Raw genomic sequence first — 20622 nt, 5'->3', positions numbered from 1 at the left:
TTTGTGTGTGATACATAAAGGATCGAAATTACTTCGTCATAAATGATGTTAGTCAAGTAGTTATTAATAGATATTTCATACAAGAACCAATATACAAAAGCCAAGTGACTAATATTATGAAAAATATAAGATGTTTACAATAATATAACCTATAACATAAATTATAGTAATAAAAAATTATCATTCATATTTCAGTTTACAAAGACAACACGTTCTATAAAAACCTTACATGCCCACAGAGCATAATTTACAACCCTTGCCCTGAGGCCTGTGGGGGGGGGGGGGGTTGGCATCCTCAACGACAAAATTATCAGACCTTTCAACTAAGTTGACCAAACGGCTATCTCAAAATTTTTATTGGATGTGTTTGGAGAAAAGGTTGGCGTGAGAGGGGGGTTAGTTGCCCTCCAAACACTTTTGACTATTAAAAAGGGCACTTGCCCTTTAAATTTACATTCGAATCAGGCTTTTTTGAAATTTCTACGAAAACGCTTACTATAAAAACCTTATGTGCCCCAAGGACATAACTCACAAGCCTTGCCCTGAGGGCTCTGGGGGAGTGTCTTCCTCAATAGCATAATTTCTATCTGGAAATCAACTACGCTGAACAAAATGGCTATCTCAAAATTTTGATTGGATGTGCTTCGGGAAATGGTGGGCGTGGAAAGGGTGTTAGTTGCCTTCCATTCACTTTCGACTATTAAAAAGGGCACAGGCCACTCCGATTTCCAATTGAATGAGCCCTTTTCGATGTTTCTACGACAACTTCTTCGAAACGAAGTGCCCTGGTCTAAAGAAAAAAAAAAATAAAAATAGTACATTGTGCCAACATCGTTTTTATATGCCCCCAGGGCATAACTTACAACCCTTGCCCTGAGGGTTGTGGAGGAGTGGCCTCCTCAAAACACATTTTCTATCTGGAAATCAACTACCCTGAACAAAATGGCTATCTAAAAATTTTGATTGGATGTGTTTGGGGAATGATGGGTGTGGGAAGGGGGCTAGTTGCCCTCCAATCACTTTCGACTATTAAAAAGAGCATAAGACACTCTAGTTTCCATTTTTGTAAAAAGTGATTCTATTTTATTTATTTTTTTTATTAAAAAGGCACTATATCCTTGAATTTCAGTTTAAATGAGCCCTCTTGCAACATTCTAGGAACCACTGGGTCGATACAATCATCCCTGGTAAAAGAGGGCAACTAAACACGCATCCGTTATCTTTCTTCTGACAAAAAATAAAAATTCCACGTTTTTGCAGATAGTAGCTTGAAACCTCTACGGTATGGTTCTCTGATACGCTGAATCCGATGGTATGATTTTCATTAACATTCTATGGCCTTTAGGTGTTTTTCCCTTTTTTCGAAAACAGGGCAAATTTTCTCAGGCTCGTAACTTTCTGAAGTTGAACAACCATCCCATCCATAAAAACCATTAATATCCCTGGGCATAACTTAAAACCCTTGCCCCCAATCTCTGGGGTTTGTTTCAACCCCAAAAGCCTTGTTATATAATATTTAGACTATTTTGAATTGAATGGCTATCTCAAAATTTCTATTAGATCGCATTTCGGGACAATATGACGAGTGTGTAAGGGGGGGGAGAGGGTAGCTGCCCTCTGATCACTTTGACTCTTAAAAAAAGCACTAGAGCACCATATTACCAATCCAATGAGCCCCCTTTGAAGTTTATATGACCACATTTTCAATAAAAACCCTATATGTCCCAAGGGCCTAACTTACGACCCTTACTCTTAGGGCTAGGGGGATTTGTTATCCTCAAAGACATAATTTTTAGACCTTTCTGATAGGCTTAAAATATGGCTATACCAAAATTTTGGTTGGAAGTGTTTGGGGAAATGATAGGCGTAGAGGGATACATTTGTCCTCTGATTATTTTCGACTAATAAAAAAGGCACTAGCCCTCTGAATTTCCAATCGAATAAGCCCTTTTTGAAGCTTCTACGACCAAACTTTCTATAAGAACGTTATTACTCTGATTACTTTCGACTATGGAAAAGGGCAATAGCCCTCTCAATTTACAATCGAAAGAACCCTTTTTGAAGTTTCTATGACAACACTTTCTATATGACATTAATAGCCCCCAGGGCATCACTTACAACCTTAGCCCTGAGGTCTGTTGGGGGTTGTCATACTCAAAAACATAATTTCCAGACCCTTCAACTACGTCCAACAAAATTGCTATATCAAAATGTTGATCGGAAGTGTCTGGGGAAATGATGGGTTTGGGGGGGGGGGGCATTACACCCACCGAACGCTTTTTACTGTTATATAGTCCAAATTGAATGAGTCCTTTTTGATGTTTCTACGACAACGCTGGCAAAGACCTAATTTCCAGAACTTTCAACTACGTTGAACAAAATGGCTATCTCAAAATATTGATTGGATGTGTTTGGGGAAATGGTGGGCTTGAAGGGGGGGGGGGTAGTCGCCCTTCAATAACTTTCGGCTACTAAAAAGACACTAGTCCTTTCAATTTTGAATCAAATGAACCAGAAAAAGCTTTTCCACTCAAAGTTTCTAAGAAAACACTTTCTATAAAAAACCTTATATGCCCTCTTTGAGGGAATGTCTTTGAGGAAATTATGTCCTCAAAGACATAATTTTCAGAAGACCTTCGATTAGTCCTTTCGATTTCCAATCGAGTGAACCCTTTTTGGAGTTTTTTTATGACAACACTTTCTATAAAAACCTTATATGCCCCAAGGTCATAACTTACAACCCTTGCCCAGAGAGCTGTAGGGGGAGTGTCATCCTCAAAGATATAATTTCCCGACCTTTCAACTTTGTTCAACAAAATGTCTATTTCAAAATTTTGATTGGATGTGTTTGGGGAAATGGTGGGTGTGAGGAGGGGGGGGGGTAGCTGCCCTCCAATCACTTTCGACTATTAAAAAGGCCACTAGCCTTTTGAATTTCCAATCGAATGAGCCCTTTTTGAAGTTTCTACGAAAAAACTTTCTATAAAAACCTTATATGCCCCAAGGGCATAACTTACAACCCTTGCTCTGATGGGTTAGGGAGGTTTGTCATCCTCAATGACATAATTTCCAGAACTTTTAACTATATTGACCAAAATACTTATCTCAAAATTTTAATCGGATGTGTTTGTGGAAATTGTGGGCGTGAGAGGGGAGTTTGTTGCCCTTCAATCACTTTCGATTATGAAAAAGGGCACTAGCTATTCCAATTTCCAATCGAATGAGCCCTTTTCGAAGTTTCTACGACAACTCCTTCGATACGTAGTGCCCTGGTATGAAAAATAATAATAATACATTGTGTCAACATCGTTCTTTACTTAGGCAGCGCGATTGCGATGCCTATGGTTTAATTACAAAATCACGTATTTTCCAGTACCATGCTATTTGAGTAGAAAAAATCGGAAAAAGATGCTCTCGATGCAAAATATCGTAGTTCAAGCAACTTTTCTTGTTTTTCAAGCCAATGGATTTCCTGTGTATATGTGCTTGTAACTAGTGGTTATGATAGCTGACATTCATCAATATTGGCCATAAAAATGCAGTTTTAGTGGAAAAAATTGATTCTATTAAAAAAAAAAAATTTAATTAAAAATAGCACTAGATCTAGTAATTTACTTTAAAATAAGCAATTGAACAACTCTCTACGATGTTCGAGTGCCAAGCTATCTGTGAAAAAAAGATGTCGTTTAGGCAGATGCTGTAGCAGCTGCCACTTTTTTTTTTATTTTCAAGCCAATATAAATCCCTTGCTGTTCAAGCGAAGGGACAGAAAGTTTCTTATGTAGGGGTTTCGGACAAAGGGGTTCTAATGGTGTATTTTGTTTTGATCTGACTCTATTTTTAGGAGTCATGGGTATTAAATTTCTTAGCACTGGACGTGATCGTCTCTTATTAGGCTCCTAGCTAGCACTGCAACCCGGATTGCTAGCTACCACTGCAACCCGGATATGTCTTATATTATCTTGTCCAAAGATAAGCGCGTATAAATAATGCGTTCACTTATTACTTCGTAAATGGTCACTACCCTACGATTATGACGTCATTCATCAAGATTAGCCATAAAAATGCGGTTTTTAGTGGAAAAATTGATTTTATTTAAAATAAAAAAATTAGATTACAAATGGCACTAGATCTAGTAATGTCTTTTAAAATGAGCCTTTGAACAACACTCTACGATGTTCCAGTGCCAAGCTATCTGTGGAAAAGGAAAAAAAAAGATGCCGTTTAGGCAGAATGCTATAGCAGCTGCCACTTTTCTTGATTTTCTGATAATGGTTTTCTTGATTTTCTTGATTTTCTGATTTTCTGATAATTGATTTTCTTGATTCTGATAATGATTTCTTGATAATGGTGTATTTTTGCTTTGATCTGACTATTTTTAGGAGTTATGGGTTTTTAAATTTCTTAACATTGGACGTGATCGTCTCTTACTATGGTGCTAGCTACAAGCAATTTTTAAATTATCTAGTGTTCGATGAGAAGAGCCTTTATTTTATTGTTTTTTGGAATAAATTCCAATTTTCATAGAGCCCCCTTACAGTTCTAGGAGCCAAGAATTCAATTAAGTACTTTTATGCTAAATGATAAAACAATGAAGAACAAAGAAAATAATTCAGAAACAAAAAACTAAGCGATGACGATTTCAGTCAGTTACAAAAACAAAAGACGAAAGAACAATTCACAAAAAAAAAGATCGTTGAAAAATGGGTTAGGAATGAATTCTTTCCCTTATGATAAATGCAGTCTGTCTACTGAAATATTCTATATTAAGATGACTAATTGATGTTTTTATGAAAATTCGTGAAAAACTTATTTTTAGCATTATGTTTTATCAAACTATTCGAGGTAACGAACTGTAAGAAAGGATCGACCCGGCTCAATAGTAGCCGAAGCTCTAACAACGGAATTTTGATACCAATAGATATATTAAAAGAATCGGGGTTTTATGCTGGTTTCAAATATGTAAGTTTCAATAAGTTTAATATTGCCCATCAAAGGTTATGAGCCTGAGAAAATTTGCCTGGTTTTTGAAAAAAGAGGGAAAACCCCCTAAAAGCCATAGAAAAAACCTAAATGAAAATCACACCATCAGATTCAGTGTATCAGATAACCCTACTGTACAAGTTTCAAGCGCCTATCTGAAAAAATGTGAAATTTCGAATTTTCTGCCAGAAGAAAGATTTTTTTTTCCCAGGGGTGATCGTATCGACCCAATGGTCCTAGAATATCGTGAGAGGGCTCATTCGAATGGAAATTGAAAGTTCTAGTGCCCTTCTTAAGTGACAAAAAATTCGGAGGGTAACTAGGCCCCCTCCCACGCCCTTTTTTTCAAAACTGTCCGATCAAAATTTTGAGACAGCTATTTTGTTCAGAATAGTTGAAAAGTCGAATAACTATGCCTTTGGGAATATCATGACCCTCCCACAGCCCCCGGGGATAGGTCTTTAAGTTAAAAGAATTTGCCTATTGTTTACGTATAGTAAACAATAGGTATCATAAAAAAAAGTATCATACATTTTTCGGGAGGGGGGGGGATTTTCCACTGGCGGGATTTTCCTCGGTGATGATTTTCCATACGGCTCCCTCCCCAGTCTCAACGGGTAAATTTTTCAGGGGAAATTTTACACTGGGGAATTAGTATTCTTCTTATGTCTTGCTTTCTCTTTTCCGTCTCAATTTTATGCGTGGAGATGTTAAGGGTAATTGTCCTAGGTAAACTGTCAACCGGATCGAATTGTCTAGAGAATAAATCCTTGGGGAGGAGGTATTTTTCAGAGGAGGAGTAGCCAGATTTCCTGGCATTATTTAAAAAACTATCAGAAAAAAAACAAGTTTTTTCAACTGAAAGTGAGGAGCAACATTAAAAACTTAAAACGAACATATATTATTACGCATATGAGGGGGTTACTCCTCCACAACACCGCGCTCGTTACGCTAAAGTTTGAAGTCTATCCCAATCTTTTAAGAACGACTCCTGAAACAATATTTTCATTTAATTTGAACAATAAGAAGCTTTTTTTTAAAGTACTAAAACCCTTTAGCGTAATGAGCGAAGTGTTGTGGAGGAGTAACCCCCTCATATACGTAACAGTTTCTGTTCATTTTAAGTTTTAATGGTGCTCCTTACTTTTAGTTGAAAACACTCGTTTTTTTTATTTAATTAAAAACACAGCTCCGAATTGAAAAGTGTACTCTAATTTCAATAGTTTACGTTTGTTACGTATTTTCGTAAGCAAATCACATTATTTCTTTAGCGTTCGTCAGATAAGAAGCCAAGTAACCTTGCCTTTTAAAGCCTAATTAACTTTAAAATCAAAACTTTTGAGTCACAAGATTTTCAAAAATCAGCTCTCTGTTTCTATGTTGTTGGATTGGATTAACGTAACGCGCAATCTATTTATTAATGTAAAATGTAATAAATTCCAAAAAATTAAAACAAAAAAAGAAATAAAAAAACTAAGTAAAATGAATAGATGTAAAAGGTTCTAATGCATAACAGGCTAGAAAACGACTACTAAGATTGCAACCAGACACCACTGTTTTCAGTTGCCAACCAGCCATAAAATCAAGAATGCGCTTAAGATACAACTTTAGAAAAATTTAATTTTAGAAGTTCATGATTTGAAGAATTTATAGTGCAGCCGCTCCAAAATGTACCCCAATTTCAGAAATACGCTTCTCCCGATAACCCTAATGACAAATCATTTGAACACCAAGCACCTGCGACCAACACAACTGTGTACGCCCCTCCTAGCTCCGTGTTTTTTTTCATTTAATTACTTACAGAAAACACGCAGATATAGCAGTTTCCTTTCAAATGAGCTCTTGAACATCTGTACGATGTTTCAGCAACCCAAGTAGTGGCGATTAAAAAACCAAACAAAGAAGAAGAAGAAGCAAGATGGGGGAATACAATTCCCTAAAGGGGGTTTTGACTATGCTGTATCTTATGGTACAGTTTTCATTTTGATGCGACACCAGTTTTGCGGAGTTGAAGGCTTCTTTTCAAAATTCCTGTAAATTCATTTTCGCAACGAACTTTTACCGTTAACATAACCGCTAAAATAATGTTAAGATTAATAGTTACAATCCATGAATCCGCCTCAAACTGCCATTCTTCTTTACTTGATATATTTTTAATGTGTTTTTGAATTTTCGGTTACTACAGTGTAGAATTCATTTTTTGCTAAGTTGCCCTTTAGGAGTTAACCATGATAGAGAAGGCTTGTGCACTGACTCTGTTTTCATTGAATTATCATAAATAAGGTTAGAAAAGTACCTTCAGAATCTGTGTTTCTCTCTATTTTCTCCGAAAAACCACCCCTGTTTGGTTTTTTGTTTCTTAATTATTTTTCTTCATTTTTCATTGTTTTGTCGTATATAAGGTATTGCCAGCGTTGTCAGAGCGCATTTAAATTTTTTTGAATGAGCTTTGCTATTGGATTCAAATATCAACTACCAATTTCGACTTGGCACAGCGAATGTCCAGCGAATTACCAATGTAAATGTCTTTTTTCAGATATTAAAAAGGAAAAAACTGTGGCAATGTGTTTCAGCATTTAATTTGGGGAAAAACATCTCTAACGGAAAAAATCCCTTTTTTCCGTCTAAGTGAATTTACAAAGTTGAATTCTGAGCGCCATGGTCATTATGCTTAATTTCCAAAATTGAATTGCTAAGTAATTCATAAATATTTTTGTGGCCCCTCTTTGAAAAATATCATAAGCTTATCTTCCAGATTTTCTTGATATAAGTCCCATTCACAATGGGATTTTACTAATAACGAAACTTAGCAAGAGCAAATTGAGCCAATCAGAACTTTTCAGAGAATTTTTCAGCCAGTCAGAAAATTCTATGATAAATCTGATTGGCTCAATTTAGCACCATAGAAAGGGCTTAAAACGATGGAGACTCACCCTTGGTGAAGACGGCTTGACAATGGAAAGAAACCGTTGCCACCTTGCTAATACATGCTGCATATAAAAATAGCTAGCCGTTTCACATGTATAAGCAACATCTCCTGGCACTTCCAAACTCTCCTGAAGTCTTTGCACCTCTTGAAGAAGATCTAATCTTTTTGCCAAAACATAATTCACTCGACCGTATCTGAAAGAAAAGATATGATAACGTTTAATAAAAGTTAAAACAGACGATTATGACATTTAATGAGTGGCGAGGCCGTATCCAGGGGGGTTAGGGGGTTTGAAGACCCCCCCCCGAATGTTTACCCGACTGGTAAAAACGTAACAAAAATGAATATAGACAATTTTTCTATGCAATTTTTAAAGTTTTTTGAACTTTTAAAGTTTTTTTTGGGGGCGAGGTTTTCAAATTCAATTGAATGCCAGATTATGAATGCCAAGACAATGATGATGACAATTGATAAATGTCAAGACGATAATGATGATTCTTATTGAATAGTGCTGATGACCGTAATGATGACAGTTGACGGCATTAATGGTGACATTCAATGTATTGAAGAGGTGATGATGACATTTGATGAGTGGGAGACGAATTGGAATGATGACAAAAATGCTTATTGTAAAAAAGTAAAGACGTAAACAGGGATGGCACAAGGGTCTATTGCAATTCATGGTTTAATCAACTAATAATTGTTGGTCAATTGTAGAGTTTTCAGTATTAAAAAGAACACTGAAATGAAGCGACTAAAATTATGACTAAGTAAAAAAGTCAAAATTGCATGTCAAATGATTGACTATATAATTAATTAATTATACTGAATAATTATAATTAACTAATTGATTATATGACAATGAACTTCGATGATGATAAAAACAATTATGTCTAAAACTAAAAAAGTAAGAAACGGTTTTATACACATCAACCCTTTAAGCTTAAACAAGCTTAATTGAATCAATAATGGTGAACACGGTTGAATAAGAGGTATGGTTTGCCACAAAAGTGTGGTAACAACTTAACTGAAAACGATTTGTAATTCGAGTAATGGGTTTATTATTCACGTAATATCAACAACGACAAAAAACAAAAATATTACAAGGCTAATCATGCTTTTTAAATTCGACAAAGAAGAGTGGTGCTACTGCCCTCCATTTTTAAACCCACTAAAAGCCTTGAATATAATTTGTGATTCCCTGAAAACACTATGGATTTTGGGCGGTTCGTTATTTATTTGTCCAAACATCAGCAGCAACGAAAAAGAAAATCACAATAACAATCAAGATTGCAGAAAAAAAAAACTATTTATCAAAATAATTACATTTGTGACTTTAAATGTCACTATTATTAAAAAGAGACTTTTTTGTGAAAAAAATTTGTTTTTGTGTCAATATCATTCAAACATATAGAAACTTAATGCCTAAATAAAGCTGTTAAAATAAATACCAGCAATTTTTAAAGCAATCTGTTTCGTTTAGAGGCAATAACAATCGACACAATAGCACGGCAATAACAATAGCACGGCAATAACAATCACAATAGCACGGCAATAACAAACACAATAGCACGGCAATAACAATCACAATAGCACGGCAATAACAATGGAAACAATAACAATGACAATAACAATGAATCGACAAATCAATGAATGATTCAACAACTGGCTCTCTATACATTGAAAGGAATCTGTTTGAAAGCAAGTAAGTACTGCATATTATACTCAGGAAAACAAATTGATTGTTTAAAATATAGTGTTATTAATTCCTGAAAGCAGGGGTAGACCCAGGGGGCTCCCCCCAAGATTTTCCTGGCACACTCATTTGTTTTTTTCTCTATTTTTTTTACCCTTTTTTAAAATAAACTTGTCAATTTGGTCAATTATTGCTCCCCCCCCCCCCGAAATTTTACTATAAATCTGCCTTTGTCTGGAAGTCTGAGAAATACATGATTTATCAATAGTATAATCGTAGAAGAGAAAGTATTTAAAATACGTTTTGTTTTCAGTAAAGCACAAATAATACTATGGGTTTTGGAGGGTTTAAGAGGGCAGCAGTCCTACTGGTCGTTTTAGATTTTAAAATGGCTTTAATTTGGAAGTCTTTTAGATTTTAATATGGCTGTTTTTGTTTTCTGGAAATAAAGGTCTAGATTAGGTTGTATCTTCATAAGATATTTGTTTAAATCTTATAAAATATTAAATCTAATATATTAATATATTAACATATTTTTTTTATTACAAAAATGACAAACCGTATACCAAACCCTGTTCATAAAAACAATTTTTTTTAATGAAACACCCAAAGATACCTTGGCAGGCAAGTATGTAGGACGGGATTCTAAACCAACATTTATTCCATGACAATTCATAGCTATTATAAGAAAGTCATGATAATTCATAATAAATTTTATGTCATAAATTTATGACATAAATTTATATTTACATTTGAAATAATGTCACAAATTTCATGAAGTTTCACAACAAATTTTATGTAATAACTAACAACTCTAATATGTCATAACTAACTCAACTAATAGTTTAAGTCTGTTTTTCTAGTTCGCAACAATATATTTTATCACCTGAAACTGTTTATACTTTGAAATTATTTTTGCTGTTCTAATATTATCATGTTGAATCAGTGAGGGAGGCCATTTTTAAAACGACCACTATCTATGAAAAGAAAACTTTCATCCAAAAGCTGAAAGTAGATCAAGTAAACTGATGTAAAAGTAAGTTAAAATTGAAATATGATTCTTTTAATTGGTTAAGTGGAAAATTACACAGTCATATCCAGTTATGCAGTTGTAGTTAGTAGATGGCATCAAATTAAAAAAAAAATGAAACGTGGCTGAAAATGGCAAAATTAAACTAAAAACATGACACCAAACATCTTCGCTTCGAAGGTTTAGTTTATGACACCAAATCTTCTCTTCGAAGGTTTACAACTGCATTCCAGTTATGCAGTTGTGGTTACTAGCTGGTACCAAATTTAAAAAAATGAAACGTGGCTGAAAATGGCAAAAACAAAATAAGAATATGACACCAAACAGTTTCGCTTCGAAGGTTTAGTTGTCTTTGGAAATGAATAGATTATTTGTGTTGGAATTTTTGCAGACTAAAAGCATTTTCTAATTAAAAAAATGAAACGTTTAGACTTGTATACAACTTCGAAGGCATACAACTGCATTGAAGGTTATGACACCTAATTTAAAAAAATGAAAATTTAAATGAAATTTGACAATTGAAAATTGAAAAAAAAATTGAAATTGAAAATTGAAAAAAAAAACGAAAATTGAAAATGTAAATTAAAAAAAAAATGAAACGATTAGACTGTTTAGTTGTGCTTGTTTGTTTAGACTGTTTGGTTGTGCTTGTTTGTTTAGACTGTTTGGTTGTGCTTGTTTGTTTAGACTGTTTGGTTGTGCTTGTTTGTTTAGACTGTTTAGTTGTGCTTGTTTGTTTAGACTGTTTGGTTGTGCTTGTTTGTTTAGACTGTTTGGTTGAGCTTGTTTGTTTAGACTGTTTGGTTGTGCTTGTTTGTTTAGACTGTTTAGTTGTGCTTGTTTGTTTAGACTGTTTGGTTGTGCTTGTTTTATTAGACTGTTTGGTTGTGCTTGTTTGTTTAGACTGTTTGGTTGTGCTTGTTTGTTTAGACTGTTTGGTTGTGCTTGTTTGTTTAGACTGTTTAGTTGTGCTTGTTTGTTTAGACTGTTTAACGTAGCAATGCTAACCAAAATGTGGTACCCCCTTAACAACTCCATAATTTTTAAACAACTAAAAATTTGCAGAAAATAATTGTTTTCAGTTACAAATAAAACTAAGATGGCTGCAGGAGGAGGGGGGGGGCATTTCTACCTTGATGTCCATTGTAATTTAAAAACTTCGTCGTTTTTTATATTTGAGAGAAACTTACACAAACACAGCGTCGAATACAATTGTATTGTAATAAGAACCAAAATTCATTCATTGATTATTAAAGGTTGCTTTAAAAGAAAGACTACCGTCAGCAAACAGCAAACAAGAAAACGCAAAACAGCAAACAGCAAACAAGAAAACGCACAACAGCAAAACAAGAAAACGAGAAAACAAGAAAACAAGTAATCTTGAAAGCATCTGTAAACAATTTTTGAAGGTACGTGACAGATATTACCAGTGGCGGATTCAAAGAGGGGGGGGGGGGCGAGAAGGAGCAGTAATGTAGTATAAAGTAATGTAATTTACTTAATTAACTCAAGTTTGCGTTAATTAAACTTGCTCCTAACGCAAGTTTATTGGATCAATCTCTTTTGCCTCTCCCCCTAATTTTTTTTTTTTTAGGATCAAACTATTTTGCGCCCCCCCATACCTATAAAAAATCCTGGATCCGCCCCTGGATATTGTTGTCCAAAGTTTTTTAAAACGTCATATGGCATATGTAGCAGCGCAGTGGAAGAAACCACTGCAAACAATTATTACACTAAAAGAATTTGCTTTTTACTCTGAGTAACTGTAAAAACTTTCCAAAAAAAAGAACTTTTTCAAAGAAAACTAAAGAGCCATACTAAACTTAAAACCAGCAAATATAAATTCCTATAATAACACAAACGATCAGAAATTAAATAAACAATCATAGCAAACATAGAGATAATTCTAGCGCTCTTTTTAAGGGATTAATTGAAAAACTTTCCCAAAAAGAAGTTTTCAACGAAGAGCAAAGAGTCATATTAAACCTAAGAACAGTAGCTATAATAATCCAAACACAAAACTAACCATAAATTACTAATTAAAGAATAAATGAAACCCAAAATAAACAGACATTAAATAAACAATCATAGCAAACAAGCAGGTAACAAGTACTAATATCGATAAAAAAGTAAATCTTACATAACTGTCTCAAATATTTTTATCAGATGCATTTGGGTGGGAGGCTCGTTGCCCTTCAATCAGTTTTGACTCTCGAAAAGGCACTAGAACTTTGAATTTACAATCGAATGAGCCCCCTCCGAGGTTTATACAACCACCCTTTCCATATGCCCCTCGGAAAAATATAATAATAATCATAATAATAATAATAATACATCGAAGCCTTATGGCCCTTTACTATAGGGAATGTTAGTGTGTTGCCTCTGATTCTAGATGTATAAAAGTCCTTAAATTTGACGAATAAAAAGTACACTCCCAAAAAGTCAAGTGATCTTAATTAGAATCTCAATGTAAGATTCACCATCTCCAAGAATCCTACTGTAGAGGTTTCAAGCTCCTATCTACAAAAATCAGGAAGTTCGACCTTACCTACAGCCACTTGGCTATAAGTTATGCAATTTTCCCATTGTTTACAAACAATATTTGTTATTGGGAAATATGTGGAAATCTTCCATGGGAAAATTTCCCAAGGGAGGATTTTTTGTGGGGAGGGGGAGATTTTCAAGGAGGGGGGGGGGGGTATATTTCCCCGTATGATTTGAAAAACGATCAAAATTTAAACAAAAATCAAGTTTTCTTAACTAAAGGTAAGGAGAAACATTAAAACTTGACCAACTGAAATAATCCCGTATATGAGGGAAGCTACCCCTCCTCAACCCTTGCTCTTTACACTAAAGTCATATACTCCTTTAAAAATACTTCTCGTTCAAATTCAACGGCCCTTGAGTTTGGAGTCGTTCTTAAGGAGTTGAGACAAAAAGGGAGGGATGAGGAAAAGGAAGCCGCCCTCATATACGGAAATACTTTTGTTTGCCTTGAGTTTTAATGTTGCTCCTTACTTTCAGTTGAAAAAACTGCTCCTAATGTTGCTTTTTTTGTCATTTAAAACCAAGTAAACAAGTGACAACTCACTTGTTACCTTAAGTAAAAAATAAAATAAAAAGAGATTAACAAAAAGGTGAACGTGTGCTTTCTCAAGATAAAACTTTAACGAGCTGCATTAATTTCAAGATCAAAGATTATCAAGTCAAAGAAACTATGTCTACATAGTGGTTGCAATTGGGGAAGAGGTGGTAAGCAAACGAGACTTGTGTTCCCCTAGACCTTTTGTCCCCGTCCCTAGACTTTGAAAAAAAAAGAAAAATTATATTGTTACTGAACAATACCTTTTTTGATATTGTCATGAACAAAATTGAAAAAAAAGAAGAAATTGACCCCTCCCCTAGATTTTGAAAATAAAATTCTGCATATCCTCCTAATTTGCACTCTCTAGGGGTATAATGAGAGAAAGGTTGAGATGGCTAGAGGACGTTATGCTGATGAAAGATGACATATTCCTGGACATTGTCCTTTTCGGCCAACCGTCTAGGGCTAAACGGAAAACAGGTCGTCCGCAGTTGGGGTGGGAGGAAGTCATAAAGAAAAATTTAAGGGAGATGGGGACTTCCTGGAAGGCTGCAAAGAGGGAGTCTTCGAATAGATTGGGATGGAGGAGGAGTGCGCGTAGCTGTGTTGGCCTCAGGCAGCTAACCCTCTATTCTTTATGAATTGATGCCAGTGCGTCCACAGAATTTAATAGAAAAATAAAGGTAGAAGGCAGTTATTTAACCTTTCTTACTGTACAAAAATTTCTAGTTTCTTTTCCTGGTCTATGTCAAACTCACCTACTAAAATATTTCTAAGTTTCTAGTGCCTCTTCACCATGGCCTAAACGTAATAAATGGCATTCATCAACATCAAACGCCATAATCCAAAAAGCTGATACAACCCCATCTTTAAAAATATGGCGGTGATTCCACCCCGTATAGGGAAATACTGGAGAACGTAAACGCTAGCAGTTTAACGTGACTAACGCGAAAAGAAATACTAGCACCAAGAGCAGCGTATCGGAGTAAGCTCATTTAAAAAGTCAATTAAGTTTGATAGAACCCCACCAAATGCAAAATTCTAGCCCTCATTTGAATTACACAGCATTCACAGGATTGTAGCCAAACTGAGAGCTACTAGATACTACAAGCAGTCTACTTTTATGGTTATGGTCTACTTTTATGGTTATGGTCTACTTTTATGGTTTTAGGGTATCTATTAAAGTTTCTAGTTTCCAGTTTCTTCACTGGCTTACGTCAAACTCACCTACTAAAATCTTTTTCAGTTTCTAGCGCCTCTTCACCGTGGCCTAAACGTAATAAATGGCGTTCATCAACGTCTAACGCCATGATTTTCTCAAAAAGCTGATTCAACGCCATGTTTGAATGAGTAACAATCAGAGTTCTCTGCTCAGGAAAGTTATGGTAGATATTTGAGATTATCTGAACTGCAACATCGGTTTTTCCAGTCCCAGGAGGGCCAACGACAAGGGTAAGCCCTGGTTGCATTCCAGACCGGATAGCTTCTACTTGCGTAGGTGTGAAATGAACAGCATTTCTATAATAAAAAAATATATATAGTTTAGGAAATGATAGTGTAAAACTATGGGATGCAATAGACTAATATTGCAAAATTATACAGGTTATACGTTAAAATATACAGTTTTATATAAATAAATAATAATACAAATGGAGTTATATTATATAAAAAAAATTAAAAAATTGCGTGAATGTAATTATGTATAAAGGTACATGGTAAAATTATGTATGACTATATACATATAAAAATAGGTATATATTACAAATGAATTATATGTCATATTATCAGGGCCGTATCTAGGGGGGGGGGTACCCGGTTTGACCCCCCCCCCCAAAATTTTTGTCTGACTCGTAAAAACGTAAAAAAATGGATATAAGCAAATTTTGTATGCGTTTTTTGATATTTTTTTGTGTACCCCCCCCCCCCGAAAATTGTTTTTTGAGTAAAACTCCATCCGAAAAAAATCCTAGGTACGGCTTGCAAATTATTATAAAATACAAAAATTATGTTATATAAATAAATACAAGGTTGTATATAAAACTAAGAATCAGCATTATCTATTTTATAAGTATCCTTACATGAACATCGTGCTATTTCGTTACAGGAATGATTATACATTACAGCATATTACCACCATTCATGACGAAAGAAGTAAATAAGAGATCAGAAAGCACCTAATGTAGATTAAAAACGGCCTAACGTACGCGCAAAACGCTTCTCATATGCATTTGCGTCTTATTATAAGTCAGTGGTTACCAGGCGATAATCCATTTTTTTTTCTTAGAAAGTATAAGCACCATTTAGTTGGAAGGTTCTCTTGACTACGGCAGCTTGTATTAATAAAATGATTCCGATTCTAAAACGATCGGACTGAATGAAATCGTGTTTGCAGCGTCAGATACAACCTAGCCAAATAATTTTATTCTGATCACTCTCCGGAATAAAACAATATTCCACATTACTTCTTGTTTTGTGGTATGGAACATCATATAATGACATAAAATGATAGGATGGTATAATATAATGCAATAATGGCACACGAAATTCAAGCTCTATAAAAATCTTCTATCCTAAGATGGTGCCCGTCCACAACCAAAAGACATTACGTTCATCACGAAACCCAGGAGAAGCGAAAAGCAAAGAAAAATATTCAAACAGTAAAATAAAACATGACAAATAGCAGAGATCCCTGCCTACTCGTCCTCAGAGAAAAAATTATATTAAAAGAGTATTAACCAACATTGATAACAAAGAAAGAAAATGTCCAAAAGAAAAAAACAGAAAAACAAAATCTAAAGTTAAAAAAAAAAAACAAAAAAAAAACTTTTTAATAAAAAGCAAAAAGGTGGTAATGCCTACAAATCTACTCAATAGCAACTAAAATATATAAATTCTGCAAGCGAGGGAAAGCAACCCAATATAGACACGTCTCTAACAGCTTTTAGCTTGCAGCAGTATATTATTACTGTTTCACCCAGAGACTGTAACAGACATTTTCAGACTTCTGAGACAATTTTCAAAAACAGTTTTCTAAGCTATTCCCAAAGGAAACATGGCAGGATAATGTAGTCAATAAGGGTCTAGCTGTGATTGAAAATGCATTTACTTGGTGAGCCTCTTTTTGGGAGGGTCCTGCTTGACAAAGTTTTCGGTGATTAAATTCTCATGCAAATGATTTTTGTTGAATAGATTGGGGTGGAAGAGGAGCGTGCGTAGCTGTGTTGGCCTCAGGTGGCTTGGTGCTGGGGTTAGTTGTTGGTAATAGTAGTAGTATTGTTCCTCCCTCGTTCTGCATTGGTGATCTGACTCCGATTCTCAAAAAGGGAAAATCTGAGCTGCAGTGTTCCTCTTTCCGCCCCATCACCGTCTCTACTACGATATGCAAACTTTTCGAGCTCGTTTTTGTGTATGAGTTAAGACAGAAATGTTAGGTTGCCCCATATCAGTTCGGTTTTCAGGCTAATCTTGGCTGTTCTCATGCTCTTACAGCAGTTTTTACTGCCCTCGCCGACGCTGAATCTTCGGAAGAAAGTATGATCCTCGCTGGACATGACGTTAAACGTGTGGTCGATTCTTTAATTCATTCGTCCATGCTTCTTCATATGGCAAGGCGAGACGTAAACCCATCAGTTGTCCTTGTTCTCAGAGATTTATATAGGAATCTAAGAGTGCATTTAAAACTCCCATCCCGTTTTCCCCTGCAATCGGCTCTTCATAAATCCCATTATAATTGCATTAATTATCGCGTGAGGCCAAACTCTTCGAATGCCTCGAATATGCTTGTGATTCCTCAGTACCCCATCGTCGTTAAGAGGGACTAGACAGGGAGTTATCACTTCCCCAACCCTGTTCAATAAGTGTCCTGGATGCTCAGGAAAAATGTTCTTCATGCATTCTTGGGAGAATCGATACGTTTCTTATTTGCTATGCTGATGACATCCTGAATCTCAGCAGTACGATCCAGCGCATTGAGCAGAATTTCAAAATGCTCAAAGATGAATATTCAAAAATCGGGATGTATTTTAATCCTGAGAAATCCGATGTTGTCCTTTTCAATTGGCGAAATCCCTCTAATTCTCTTCTAAATCTGGATGGTTTTCTTGTTAAACCCGCTGACCATATTACATACCTGGGCCTTCCAATTTGCACATCTATCGGCCACACACGTCGTTTGCTGATTTCTCACGTTGAGCGTAAAATTAGCATTTTTCATGCTGGAATCGTAAAAAGCAAACTACATTTCAACCGTTACATTTTAGCATCCATTTACAACACCACAGCCCTTCCATGTCTGCTTTACATTGCTCCTTTCTGGAAATTCTTTACAGTTAAGGATAAAAGCACCTACGATCAATCTTCTTCAGATTTGCTAAATATCTTTTACATTTGCCTCCTTGGACAAGAAACTGTAAAATTATTCTGTAGAAACTGTAAAAACTGTAAAGTGTAGAAACGGTAGAAACTGTAAAGTTAGTTGACCCTAATAATAGCACTAATAAATCTCTATCCCCTTTTCGAAGTAAGTTTAATCATCCATGGTCACCAATTTGTTCACAATAGTTTATTTGTATTAATGTAATGTTTTTTTTTGTTTCTTTTTTTGTGATATATTTGGATTTTGATTTGTTTTTTTTTTATCTTTTTATTACTTTAGTGATTACTCCGTCTATTGTATTTTTTTTTGACGGGCAATAAATTAATAATAATAATAATTAGAATTCTAAGAATTTTAGATACGGCCTTTAGGCCGTACTATCAACAGCGGTGATATTTAAGTTTGCAGACAGTCGTAATCTAGGGTATTTAATTTTTAACCCAAAACCGCAGTTGTCTGTGTGATGACCTTCAAAAATAAGGATCACAAAAAGTAGACAGTCTACGTCTACTTTTTGTAGACATACTTTTCTACATTTTTCCAACTAATGCAACAAGTCAGTTTCCATTCGCAATGATCAAAGGTCTTGTTCCGTAATTCTCAACGTAGGGTGGCGGCCCCACCTGTAGGACATGGCAATGTATTGGTGGGTCATGGGCAGGAAGTGCACCCTTCGGCTGACTAAACTTTAGAGCCTAAATTTTGAAACGACATTGTTTATGAGAATGACGTTATAATCAAATGCCGTTAAAGAGCAAAAAAGATATATAATAGTATTTCAATGACGTTATACATTGTACGAAAGGTGCTGTATTAAGACAATATTTTTATTAGTGTAAAATATGCCTAAAGGACTACCCTCTCCCCCTAAAAAATACAGTCACTGGACTTTTAAGGTTCCTCAGGTGAATAAACGTAAAATTTTGAATAACCAAATTTAAATATCATGGGGGGGGGGGGGACAACAGAATTTTAAAAATACCTAGGTGGTGCATGGCCCAAAATTGCACCATGCAAAAAGAGGTATATCAATTATTAAGTAACCTCAAGGATGTCTTTTATACTCTAGAAGCTCTCCACAATTTTAGAGTTTTAAATGTCACATCCCCAAGCAAATTTATAGATTTCCTCATTACAAAATTTGAAATTTAAACCAGCAATATAAAAACTCACCCCCAAAAACTTGCCCTCAAGCGAAGACCAAACAATCAAAAATGAGTATTTGGGAAACTTACCCACCAAAAACACTAGCTTAAACATCCCTCCAAACATTATGAAATTAAAAACACTGCCATTCATATTTTTCCCCAATTTATATTTCTGCAAAAACACCTTTTTCGTCCCAAAAAGAAAAAAAAAGAAAAGTATAACAGTGACATATTGCCAAGAATAAAAATTGTTGAAAACATTTAGCAAATGGTCAAAAGTGGATGCCAGAATTAGGGACTAAAAGATATTTACAACAGTTTACATCTACCCCTTTCCTCTCCAGAACACTAACTTTTACTTAACTCAGAAAATTGCTCCATTACACATTTAAAATTTTTTGAAATGGTTTGACAGCTCAAACTTGAGCATCGGAATTTGTCTTTCAGTTTCAACTGAAAGACTAATTCAGTTTACCTCCTTTACCTCAGTCTACCTTCAACTTCAGTTCACCTCAACTTCACTTTCAACTTCAGTTTACTTCCATCCCTCCCTTTCCTAGATGGCATTTATATTCCTAGATGGCATTATATTTGGACCAGGAAATTGACATGCTAACTATACTAAACTTTCAGGTGTAATAGTTCTTTTTTTAACTCAAATTAGAGCACGGGAATCTGTCTCCAAATTCATGCAGCTATTCCCTCCTCCACCCCTTAGAGCAGTTACTTCCCCTAAAATTGGTATGTTCACCTGCTATGTGAAGCATGTATATGTATGGAGTTGTACCAGCAAGTATGAAAGAAAGGGGGGAATAATTTTTAAATAGATTCTGGATTCCAAAAACATTTCTGGATTCTTTCCAGAGATAACATTTTGTGATCCCAACTGGAATCATTTGAATTTATTCAAAAAAAAAAAAAAATGTGACCTTATCAAAGAAGAACAACAAGAAACACAAGTTGCAAAAATGCCGAAAACACCACTTTGTCTACAAATAATACAATAAATAAATGTAAAATATAAATTAGCGAATAATTAAGAACAACAAAAAACAACGAATAAAGACGCAGGTTTGGGGGAAATAATCATACATTCCTTCTCATGCCTTTATGTGGGACATAATCATTCTGTTCAGGTTAGGTTTCATCGGTGGAAAGAAACATATTAAATAAATAAAAAATAGGCTAAAGTCTAGAGCCAACCACAAAATTCAACGTATTACAAAGAAATTACATCTAAAATATTACAAAAATAACATAGGCCTAAACATAAAACATATTATATAAATAACATAAACATAAAACATATTAAATAAATAAAAAATAGGCTAAAGTCTAGAGCCAACCACAAAATTTATCGACAGAAAAAAATCGAC

General features: G+C 34.9%; 1 protein-coding gene across 1 annotated transcript in view; it reads right to left on the bottom strand.

Moving 5' to 3' along the window:
• The window catches only part of LOC148939861 (RNA helicase aquarius), a 242439-nt gene that overhangs the window by 134970 nt on the left and 86847 nt on the right, over nucleotides 1-20622 (bottom strand). Inside the window, exons 16-17 of the mRNA XM_089106313.1 lie at nucleotides 14951-15241; nucleotides 7917-8106 (exon numbers count right to left, since the gene is read on the bottom strand). Coding sequence (XP_088962439.1) covers nucleotides 7917-8106; nucleotides 14951-15241 — 481 coding nt within the window. The remainder of the gene's footprint in view (nucleotides 1-7916; nucleotides 8107-14950; nucleotides 15242-20622) is intronic.

The sequence above is a fragment of the Artemia sp. Qi Xiang Cuo genome, chromosome 20, assembly GCF_049724085.1.
Source record: "Artemia sp. Qi Xiang Cuo chromosome 20, ASM4972408v1, whole genome shotgun sequence".
Taxonomy (NCBI): Eukaryota; Metazoa; Arthropoda; class Branchiopoda; order Anostraca; family Artemiidae; genus Artemia; species Artemia sp. Qi Xiang Cuo.
The sequence above is the reverse complement of the archived record's forward strand: the minus strand, read 5'-3'. Positions and strand labels throughout refer to the sequence as shown.